Genomic DNA, 12,318 nt, shown 5'->3' with positions numbered 1-12,318 from the left:
TTGCATCACAGGAATAAATTACGTTATAAAATATTCAATATATATATTCAATTAGAAAATATTTTTAGATATTTCACAATATTACTTTTTTTATTTTATTACATTTTATAATATTACACATTTTTGATCACATAAATCTAACCTTAAATGTGGGCTTTCAAAAATATTAAAAATCATACAGACTTCAAACTTTTCAGCTGTTGTGTATATAGGAGGCTTTTTTACATTTAGATTTTAAATAGCTTGTGTAAAATGTCAGTCTTGTGAAATAGTAAATGAAAATCTGATTATTTCTGATTTTACTGTATACTTATCTCTCCCTTCTCTCATCAGGTGGCCGAATGGAGTGAAAAGAAAAAGAAAGAATAGTCAATGCTCTATGCAGAGCACGTCTGGTAAGGATTTTGGATACGCTGTCACTGCAGTCTAAACCCAAATATTTTGGGCTTATGATGCCCAAACGTACCCCCTCCTTTTTTGAGCAAAGCGTATTTTGAATGCAACTTCCAAAAGTAAATATTTATATCTTTGAGAATTATGTTAAAGCATGATTATTCTAGGTAAATGTATTTGTCTGTAACGCCGTGGCAGAAATCACACCAAAATGTCTATGTTTAGTCAGTTCAGTTGAGTTGCACCATCTGCAGATCATTTTGGAATAAATTAAAAAAAAATTCTCTTATCATCTTCTCTCCATCATGATGCTCGAAATATGTATGATTTCCCGGAACACAAAAGGAGTTATTAACAATTTGACAATCAGTTTTGTAGAAATGGTCTCTCAGGGTTGTAGAGGTGGTGTGTGTTTGTGTGTGTGTGTATTCTGCTGTAACAGCCCATTTTCCTCCTTATCTTCTAGTGAATAGCATCTCTGTTCTAGGGTATGTTCCCAGCTACCTGGAGAAAGATGAGCCATGTGTGGTGTGCGGGGACAAGGCCACCGGCTACCATTACCGTTGCATCACATGTGAGGGCTGCAAGGTGAGATTTCCAACCCATGAACCGCTTGACTCTCAATCACAGTCTGTACTTACTCATTAATTTGCTTCCTTCTGCTCTTAGGGTTTCTTCAGGAGGACAATACAGAAGAATCTTCATCCTTCCTATTCTTGTAAATATGACAGCTGCTGCATCATTGATAAAATCACCCGCAACCAGTGCCAGCTGTGCCGCTTCAAGAAGTGCATCTCGGTGGGCATGGCCATTGACTGTGAGTGTTCACCCACACATGTTGAGTTTTTGTGTTTTATGAGGATTCCTAGACATAATGATTTTTATACTTTAAATGATATCCCCTAAACCTAAATCTTACATAAAACATACTGCGTTTTTACATTTTCAAAAAAACTAAATTTAGTATGCTTTAGTTTCATGGGGGCCAAAGTTTTTTTCACCACAACATCAAAAATGTCAGGTTTTACTATCCTTGTGGGGACATTTGGTTCCAGTTTTTATTTTATTGCTAATAACACAACAGATCATCAAAAGTGCACATTTCATCATATTTTCATCAATTGTGCTTGTACAATACACAAAATCACAAAGAACCCTTTTCACTACACAAAATGAGTGTTTCATCTATATAAATGTTCAATTCACAGTAACTGCCTTTTATAAAGCCCTTACTATCAAACTTTTGATTTGCATCTCTTCTCGTTCAGTTTCACACATTTGTCTATTATTTAATCCCACAGATCTTAATGGTTAATCAGTGGATCTTTTGGTTCATCTATAGATTTCTATAGATATTGATTCGGTGGAGTCCAGTGTGGACATAGATTTTATAGAACATGTTTGCAATTTTCGATATGTATTACCAAATAAAATTCCAATGAATTCTTTTTCATAAGTGATTGCCAGCAAACTCTGTTCTAGCACACATATACTTAATCACACCTTTTGAAAACACACTTAATAGATACTATTACAAACGTTATGTTTTTATGTCAATTGTGTAATTTTAGGTACTGATAGTGTATTTTCTAATGTGGCACCTGTAGCCTGCGTTACTGTAAGTATTTCAGCAATAAGGCTGATTTGAAACATGTATCTTGAATTGTTTGACATTGAATGAACTGACTGTTAAAAGTACTAAACTGAAAGAAGATCATACTGTTGTTTTTCAGTGATTAAACCAAATGTTCTCATTATGTTCTCACAATAATCTTGTGTTTGAAACAATGATTATGTGGACTGAAATGTGTACAACGTAATGAAAGGATAAGGTCAGGTTTTGAAAGAATGACTAGCTGTGTTACAAGTATGATCATTTTGGAATAGATAGACAGACAGATGATAGATGGATGGATGGATGGATGGATGGATGGATGTAATTGTGTATATATACGGTAGATATAGATATGCATCTGTGTTTGTGTGTATATTTATATGAACACAAAGTTTTAATTCAGCATAATCTGATGTTGAGATTTCTGTCTCAGTAAAAATGACATATTAGTCTATGAAAGAAATTGTCAAAAAATACATTTATAAATGTGGCCTTTGAAAAAACCTGCTATAATCTCCATACACATAATAACATTACATAACATTGTCTGTCATTTCCTCTTTAGTACTGAGAGTATTAAATGAGTGATTGTGCGAGTGATTCATGTCCCTGGCAGTGGTGCTGGATGATTCAAAGCGTGTGGCCAAGAGGCGTCTGATCGAGGAAAACCGGGAACGGAGGAAGAAAGAGGAGGTTGTGAAAACGCTGCACAACCGACCTGAGCCCACCGTCACGGAGTGGGAGCTCATTCGTATGGTGACGGAGGCTCATCGCCACACTAACGCCCAGGGCCCTCACTGGAAACAGAAACGCAAGTTCCTAGTAAGAGGCCTGGTTGTGTCTGTATGTCTGTGATCATGAGACCTCGTCAAAGTACATGCATAGCATTATTTACTATATTGTACAGGTGGGTGGGTAGATCTCGAATAACCTCTAGCTCTCATCTTTGCAGGCAGCTTTTGTACACAAATGTACCTCACGAAAAACTGATTTCGGACAGACTGCAGCATAACGGTTTAACGAAGTACTACAAAATAGAGAGAGATTTGATGATAACTAAGTGAATATTTAATCACTTTAATAGTAATTTCTAACTAGGAATAACATAAAAAGTAGATAACGTTGGTCAAAAACATAGATTTATACTCAAACTGACCACCAACCACAAATTTCAGATGCCATCTTTATTTTTTTTTAGTTTAACTGCTACAGAATGGAATGCACAAGATTGTGGGATATCAAAGGCTGCATTTAAAATTCGATCAGATGAAGGTATCTCAGGAGAAGGTAACATTGGATTTGTCCTCCGAAGGCTGTATTTTTAAGCTTTCGAATGCAGCTATTGACCGAAGAGCTCTTAAATGACCCTAAAACAATCAGATAAATTAGTTTGAGGATGGATAAATGGATTCATTTGTCATCAGAGTTAAATTTGTTTGGTTAGTGTGCACACAAACGAATTGCACCGAGTTTAGATTTATTTGATCAAAAAGACAAAAAACTAAAAAAAGTAAAAACTAATATTGTGAAATAGTATTACAATGTAAAATAACGGTTTTCTATTTGAATATATTTTAAAATGTATTTATTCCTTTGAATGCAAAGCTGTATTCTCAGCATCATTACTCCAGTCGTCAGTGTCACCTGATCCTTCAGAAATCATTCTAATATGATGATTTGTTGCTCAAGAAGCATTTCTGATTATTATTAACGTGGTATTTACTGTCATTTAAACAATTTTTCTTAAAAAAATCTATGCTGAATAAAAGTATTGATTCACTTTTAAATCTATAATATATATATACTGTATATATATATATTTTTTTTTTACTGACCCCAAACTTTTGAAGGTTAGTATGTTTTCCACTGTATGCCATCATAGTAAAAGTGCATTAATAGCTGTCAAAATAACACTATAGCTTTATTTCCAATTGTTGCAAATTTCAAAGATTGCTATTGATTTAGATACTTTAAAAAAACATACAAAACATACATGCTATCACAAGTAGTGGCTGTAGTTACCACATGATGCAGGAAAATCCAATCAAACACTTCTTTATTGATCCTCAAAGGAACATGCAGGTCCGAACTAACACACAACCACATAAAACACAGACGATTCCGGGCAATGAAACAACGGAAACTGAGGGCTTAAAGGGGTGGTTGAATATGATTTCATTTTTTTAACTCTAGTTAGTGTGTAATGTTGCTGTTTGAGCATAAACAACATCTGCAAAGTTACGACACTCATAGTTCAAAGCAGGGAGATATTTTCTTTTAAAGAAATTGCTTTTTAAGGACTACAACAAACAGCTGGTAGGGACTACACGACATTCCTCCTGGGTTAGTGACATCATGAACCCTAAAATTTACATAAACTCCCCCGGGAACACGATTTATAGATTAACAAGACCGAATATGCTAATCAATGACTAGAAGATATCTACACATAAGCTAAAAAAAATCATCAACTAACCATTCAGAAATGTTGTCTACATGTTGTCACTTATTCTTGAGTCTCTCCATCTTTGTCTGACTCCGGTTTGAACATAAAAGGCTAAAAGTTTTTAAAATTTCCAGTGCATGTCTGTGTGAGGTAAAAGGACACAAGCTGTTGTAGTAGCTCCGCCCCCTGTGCTGAGAGCAGCAGCTCATTTGCATTTAAAGAGACAGACACAAAAACAGTGCGTTTTTGCTCACCCTCAAAAAGTGACAACTTTAACATGCTATATAAAAATATCTGTGGGGTATTTTGAGCTAAAACTTCACATACACACTCTGGGGACATCAAAGACTTGTTTTACATCTTGTGAAAAGGGTATTATACCACCCCTTTAAATACAAAGAGGGAGTAATCATGGTAAAACAGAACCGGTGCAGGAACTAAACTACCAGGGAGACTAATAATGATCAGAAACCCAAGCAAAATGGGAACAGGGAAAATAGAACCAAAACACAATGAAACTAAACAGACATAGAACTACACATTACACACACATCATTCTCACAAATTTGGTAAAAATGAAATGTATTGTTTCTTAAGGTGGGGCCAGTAAATATGTAGAAAATGTGAATGTTGTCCTGTTGTTGAACCTTATTTCACTCCAAACCAATTCATTGTTTGTCTTTCAGCCAGAAGACATTGGGCAGTCTCCAGCACCCACATTAGACAACGACAAAGTCGACCTGGAGGCCTTCAGTGAATTCACCAAGATCATCACCCCTGCCATCACACGAGTTGTGGACTTTGCCAAAAAACTGCCCATGTTCTCTGAGGTCAGTGTCTGTTGTTGTAGGGCACTGCACAAAAAAACAACCCTCCATCAGCTTGAAAAAGCCTCTGCACAGCTAATAGTTATTCCATAAATGCACATTTTCATAAACAACACTGTTCTGCATTATCTTCTCGGCTCCAGCTGTCCCTGTACTTTTTGAACCACGACTGCTTGTGTGTTTCCTTCTTTGCTACCACATTTGAGTAATGGCTTCATTATGGGCTGTTGCTGTGCTTTCAATCACTTAATTTGCCACTCTAATTGCTCATGTGAACACATGATGATCTCAAATGACCACTTGTTATCTTGCTACATTGGAGGACATTGAAGCCTTTAGTTTAATTGCACTAGGAATCCCAAAAGACCACCTTTTTTTTAAAGATCAGATGGCAGGAAAATAAGGATTGTTTTTTTGTTAGAAAAGGTCTGATTACAATTTTCATTATTTTAAATGTATTACTTATAAAAGTATAAATTAACATGTATGACTTTTTTTTTGTCCTAATTTTGAATATATTCATGGAATTTAACTTTTTAAATGTATAATTTTTATATTTATAATATATTTGTAAAATACTTTATTATTTAAATTTTTCACACATCAAATGAAAAAGAAAATGTATTATAATTAAATAGGAGCTTCTATACTGCCAAAATTGTCATAACCTGGAAAAATCTTTCAATTTCAGCATAACCCCATCTATGTTAGTCTGGTTGATTTATTTATTTTTCTTCCTTAAGTTGTTGACCAGCACAATTCACAATCAAATAGTGAACCATCCTTGTTTTTGAGCCTCGAAAGATATCATGTGTTCTGTAAAAGCACAAGAATCAGTTCCTCCACTTGTGTCCAGCTGCCCTGTGAAGACCAGATTATCCTGCTGAAAGGCTGCTGTATGGAGATCATGTCCTTGCGTGCAGCGGTGCGGTATGACCCAGAGAGCGAGACGCTGACCTTAAGCGGAGAGATGGCTGTCAGTCGAGAGCAGCTGAAGAATGGAGGGTTAGGAGTGGTGTCTGATGCCATCTTTGATTTGGGCAAGAGCCTGTCACAGTTCAACCTGGATGACTCGGAGGTGGCGCTGCTGCAGGCTGTACTTCTCATGAGCTCAGGTGAGATGGACTGAGAGCTGCTATAGCCATACATGGGTTTCTAAGAATCATCACAATTAATCATAAGCTCTTGAAGGGATATGGTTCACCCAAAAATGAGTACTTTTTTTTTTTTTCTTCATCATTTACTCGTTTTAAATCTGCATGACATTTTTTCTTCTCCCATGGAACACAAAAGGAGAATTTTTGAATTTCAAATTTCAAAAGTTATTGTTCCCTTGCCCTCCACTGCTAGAATGGGTAAACCCAGCCCGATCTGCCGGCGATTTGATTTCGCCCTGCAGCTTAGGCTGGAAACCCGTACATTCTTCTATCCTGCTTCCGTTACAAATTTGCAGGGACCAATCACAAACTGGCTTATCCACCTGGCACTCTATTGGCGGGTTTAATCCAATCCAATTCCTTTTAACCTCTCGACGATGCTCAATGGCTTCTTTAGTTTAGCAAACAAATCACTCACTTTCATGTTTTTTTTTGCACAACCTGCAAAAATCGCTCGATGCCATTGGTGCTTCTGCAAGCCATTGGTGCTTCTGCAAACCGCTGATCAATGGTCCAAACCAGGGATGGGCAACTTCGGTCCTGGAGGGCCACTGTCCTACAGAGTTTAGCTCCAACCCTGAAAAAATCACCTGCCTGTAATTTTCTAGTAATCCTGAGGACCTTGATTAGCTTGTTCAGGTGTGTTTGATTAGGGTTGAAGCTAAACTCTGTAGGACAGTGGCCCTCCAGAGGGGTATTGCACAAAAGTAGAATTAAGAAAGCCAGGATAACAGAACAGTCGCGGCTTGACCTAGTTTAATCAGTGCATCCTGGCTTAATCCGTTGCACGTTTGCTGAGCCAGGATGAGAACGCGCGGATATGTCAAGCCAGGTGTATATAGTTTGGATAAATGCGCGTTCACGGCATTCTTAAAAAGATCACGAAATCGATCACAGAATCACCGATGCAAAAATGGACAAAACCCGTGCGGCATACTTTTCGCCTAATGAGCAACAGCTTCTTATGGAAACGTATAAAGAAGTGAAACATATGTAAAAAAGGCAACACAGCTGCTGTAATAAAGCAAAGAGAGAATGCTTGGCAAACAATAGCGGACCGATTGAATGCATAAGTAGTCCAATTAACCAGTGCTCCACTGAAACCCTCATAATTACAATTCAAGGAGTTAGGCCCTACTAGTCATTTTCAAAAATAATTGTATACTTTGCCTTAAATGTGACCAGTGGACATGCATTTAACATGTAGAATAATTGCAAACACCTACCCACTAACTATGTGCATCTATTTGATCTATTTAGTTTATTTTATGTCAATAATCTTTTTACTCTTATCAATTTGTATGTAGGTTTTGTTTCTAATTGATTTGATGTAATCTATAATCAGATAATTTGCTCTATTTTTATCCATCTAATAGCCCCACATCATCACATAGCCTTCACCATAGTATCCTGGCTCCATGAAGTAACTGGCCTTTAAAAATAAAAATCTGCCTGCCTCTAAGGGAATTTAACATAGGGGTGTCCAGACTTATAAACCCTGTATTTTAAGGAAGAACATTTATTTATTTACGATACATTATTCATTCACAAAGAAAATTGGTGTCCTTAAAGGTTGGATTTTTCCTAATTTTTTTAATAAGGCATTAAGTTCAATTTCCAAAAGATGATTTTTTTATTCCTCTTTTTAGCATGGGTGTCTAAACTTATGCATAGCACTGTATCTCATCAACTGCAATAAAATATAATATATTGATATTTTTTCTCATTCAACAGTACATTTCTACTCTATACTTGCATATATAGATATACAGTCTATATTCTATTTCTCATATTGTATTGTATAGTTCTTTTGCACTGTGTTGGCATTCATTGTGGACAGTAAAGTAATAATTGCTCAGGAAAATCTGCTTTCCTCACTGGGTGTTTGACAATAAATGCTTTAAATCTCGAATAATATTCATCAAACCTCTGACATTGAAATGAACAGCAGTTTTCAATAATAACTAAAATAACAGTACGCATACTTGGATGAATGACAGAATATCTAGTATTTTAATGCAGGACCATGAAGTGACTAAAACACATTAATATCTAGTAGGATTTAGGGAGGAACTGGCCGATAAATCACTAGGATTAATCTTAACCTGGTTGTTAGCCTGCTCCGGAGCAGGCTAGCTGCAAAGTGTAAATCTCCATAGTAACTTAATGTAGATTAATTTAGCCTCCCTTCATGCAACCGAGTCAGGGCTAAATTCAGACAGGATAACTGGAAAATCCCAGCTTAATCCCTTATCTTGCTTTTGTGCAATACCCCCCAGGACCGAAGTTGCCCATCCCTGGTCCAAACCAACACATTTGTTGACATGTTTCCTGCCTGGAGCTTTCGCTGCAAAGTACGTCACCTGGATCATTGGTCTGATTGGTTGAAGGACTATCCAATTGCGTACAGAGTCATTTGAACTACTGTATGCCCGTTGATCACGCCTTTTGTGCAGGAGAAAATACAGAGCAGACTCCCCAGACTAATGTTCAATCTTAAAAGATTGAGCTTGGTCTGTTGATAGCCAGACTACTCCACTGCAGCTTTCAAATCAAATATGGTTTACTAAGGCTACGTTCAGACTGTCAGTCCAAATCTGATTTTTGTGCATATCCGATTGAAGTTTGATCAGATTTAGCAAGTGTGAACGGCAAAAAATCACATGAAATGCATTTCGAGCAACATTCATATGTGGTTTCAAATCTTATTCAAAGCGCATTTCTGGAAATGCATCTAGTCTGACCACTCTGATTGGATTTTGCATAGTTTATGTGTCTTTCTCACACCACGTAAAATGTAAATGTCAGACATTGTCAAAGTAAACATGCTGAAAGTTGCTGTTATGAGTCAATGTTGTGCTGTTGTATAGTGCCGGATAAGCAGAAGACAGTCAAAGTCAAAATTTATTTATAAAGCACTTTTTAAAAACAGCAAGTGTTTATCAAATTGCTCTACACACATATCACATATCAATGATACAAACAATCAACAGCACAGAAGAAAACAATAAGACACAATAAAAAAGCAACTCTCACATAGCGTCAAATGCCAGACTATAAAATTAAGTTTTTAGGCTAGATTTAAAAACAGCAAGTGTTTGATCCTATCTAATGTAGAGGGGTACTCTGGGTATTCCAGAGCTTCGGTGCCGCCACTGCAAATGCTCGGTCACCCCTGCTCTTCAACTTTACCCGTGGGACAACTAAAAGACAGTGGTCAGCAGATTGATCAGGTCAGAAAGATATTTAGGTGCTAAAACAAACACCAAAATCTTAAAATGAATCCTGAAATGGACAGGTAAGCAGTGAAGAGAGGTGAGAACATGTTGACATGGACATGGAGACATGTTTTGAGACCGTCGGAGACGGCAGCACGGAATAAATCCGCACCAGCCTCTTTCTGCCGCTGCCTCACAAGACGCAGTAGTCCAGCGCGCGACTACACATTGTCATGTTGTAAATAAGACAACATCTGTATTGCAAACCCCTCCACATTGCTGTTGTTGTTGTTTTTGGTGTATACTACCAATGCAACGTCATTTCCATAGAAACCAATGCAGATATTCTGGAAAACAAAAGAGCAGCATGGGACACACAAATCGGATCTGAACAGTTGCGATACCCAATTTGGACAGTAAATAATTTAGATCAGATTCCAATCGGATACACAAATAATCGGATTTGGACTGACAGTGTGAATGATCAGTAACTGCTTTTATTTAACATCCATTCATGCTCAAGTGAGTTGTGTTACAGAAATTCTTGATGTATAACATTTTAAATAAATCAGTAATCTGTTCGACATAACCCATAGTCAAATGATTTACCTTTGTGCAAAAAACGCATTAATATAACACTTATTAAATATTGGTTTTGCATATCAGTTATCAGTAATTCTCCTTAAGTGTTAAATGGGAAAAACAACATATGGGTTTTAAACCCGAGGAGAGTGAGTAAATGATGAAATATTTTTTTATTTGGGGGTGAACTATCCCCTTAACTTTCCATTACCCTTTCTGTTATGACCTCCTGACAGCATCTTTAAAGACGAGTTCACTTTCATTTTTGTTTAATATTCCATTACACAGATCGTTCTGGACTCACATGTGTGGAAAAGATCGAGAAGTGTCAGGAGATGTACCTGTTAGCATTCGAGCACTACATCAACCATCGCAAGCACAACATCTCTCACTTCTGGCCCAAGCTGCTGATGAAGGTGACGAACCTGCGCATGATCGGCGCCTGTCACGCCAGCCGCTTCCTGCACATGAAAGTGGAGTGTCCCACAGAACTCTTCCCCCCGCTCTTCCTAGAGGTCTTCGAGGATCAGGAGGTGTGACTGAGAGCCACAGGGAAAATTTAGGAGGGGGAAAAACTGATCATGAATTTATTTTCTCGAAGCATTTTTTCCATCCTCATGCAATGCCGAATCGGGACATGTACTTTATTTTGCACCGTCGGTCCCTCATCAGCTTTTGTCTGGGAAATGTTTTGGAATGTCGGCCTCCACACCTTTCGACCCCACAGTCACTTGCCATTCAGATTCCTTCCACAGGCGGACAAAAAGCTAGCATGCATCAACCTACCTCTCGTACCAACATACCTCCCATCCTCAGAAGGAGCTTATTATAAAAGCGTGACAAAGAAAGCCACTCTTTCAATATCTCTTTCATAACCTGTTTCAGAAACGCTAGCTGTTGTTGTAAGGACAGAGGAAACTTCTTTGAGCAACATCAAACACCTACATTTGGGCTCTACACTATTAATCTACAAAATAATGCCAATTTTCCACAAATTACAGTAGTATTTTAGCATTCATCTTCCTCTTTGCACGCATAGAATATCTCCTTTATAAACATAACTACCAGTGTGCACTTGTACACACTGTACAGACATTAACATGTTGTGTGAACTTCTCATACCTCATATACGCCAGCATACAAACATACATGTAGCAACATGTCCATATATGTATGTATGCTCACAATTCTACCTGCATCAACCCATCTTTCTTCTTAAAATGCAGTGTATACAGTTCTCATACACCTTCCTATCTATCATATCCACTTGTATTGGGTATGTTACTTAAGCTGAACATTTTGTGACATCTCTTGTTGCTTCCTGCTGCGTGACCCATATAGCTGTCGTGAGGTATCAGTCTTTCCTAGTGTTATCCAATTGAACTGACAGCTATATGCTGTATTTGAGACATGCATCTCCTCATCATGGCCTTCAGATCGCTCGTTGTGCTCATTTGTCTCATCAGATGGTAGAACCATAATGCTTTGAAATCTGGTGTTGCATAGTTACTTCAAAGAATACTATGGTATTGTCCAAAAAACATGGTAGTGCCATGGTACTTCTTTTTAGTAAAATCTTATTACCCCTGAAATCCATCCATCCTTCCTTTTTATCTGGACAACATTAGGAGTACAGGGTGGAAAATGATCCTAAGATAATCGGGTGAAAGTTAGAATTTGTCAAATGATTAATAAAAGTACAAGCTAAGGGTTAGATAACAAGAGTTGTTAGGTACAACTAATCTAAACATCAAAATAACCACTTCCACAAAAGGTGTTGAACAGTTTTCTGTTTATTTAATTGTTTAATATGGAAATATGATTAGAATAAATACTGAAATAATTTTAGTATTTAAGAACTTCTGGATTATTTTGTTTTAGCTATAATGTTTCACAAATGAATCTCCATTATTATTGGAGCAGTCAAAATGGGCCCACCTTTCAGCCATTTTGGCTTCGGAAGTATTTTTTCCATTCATTTTCTCCATAAGAATTTTATAAAAAATATTTTGAACCAAACCAACCAGCTCCAAGATGAATCACAACAACAGCATCAGTTAATAATCTCAGATCTTATTGT

The 12,318-nt window shown here is 37.1% G+C and overlaps 1 protein-coding gene across 4 annotated transcripts in view; it reads left to right on the top strand.

Moving 5' to 3' along the window:
* Positions 1-12,089, top strand: part of thraa (thyroid hormone receptor alpha a) — a 35,250-nt gene extending 23,161 nt beyond the window's left edge. For 2 of the 4 annotated variants that reach the window (XM_084125151.1, XM_084125152.1), the window contains 7 exons: positions 334-395; positions 881-981; positions 1,063-1,210; positions 2,625-2,830; positions 5,141-5,284; positions 6,138-6,396; positions 10,527-12,089. In XM_084125151.1, coding sequence (XP_083981277.1) covers positions 334-395; positions 881-981; positions 1,063-1,210; positions 2,625-2,830; positions 5,141-5,284; positions 6,138-6,396; positions 10,527-10,777 — 1,171 coding nt within the window. In that variant the 3' untranslated portion in view covers positions 10,778-12,089. Of the gene's footprint in view, positions 1-333; positions 396-859; positions 982-1,062; positions 1,211-2,624; positions 2,831-5,140; positions 5,285-6,137; positions 6,397-10,526 lie in introns of all 4 variants that reach the window. The other 2 variants (XM_084125149.1, XM_084125150.1) reach the window with 1 other exon arrangement.
* Positions 12,090-12,318: the final 229 nt, after the last annotated feature.

Source organism: Abramis brama, assembly GCF_963993115.1.
Source record: "Abramis brama genome assembly, chromosome: 1".
NCBI lineage: Eukaryota > Metazoa > Chordata > Actinopteri > Cypriniformes > Leuciscidae > Abramis > Abramis brama.
This window is presented reverse-complemented; position numbering and strand designations above follow the sequence as displayed.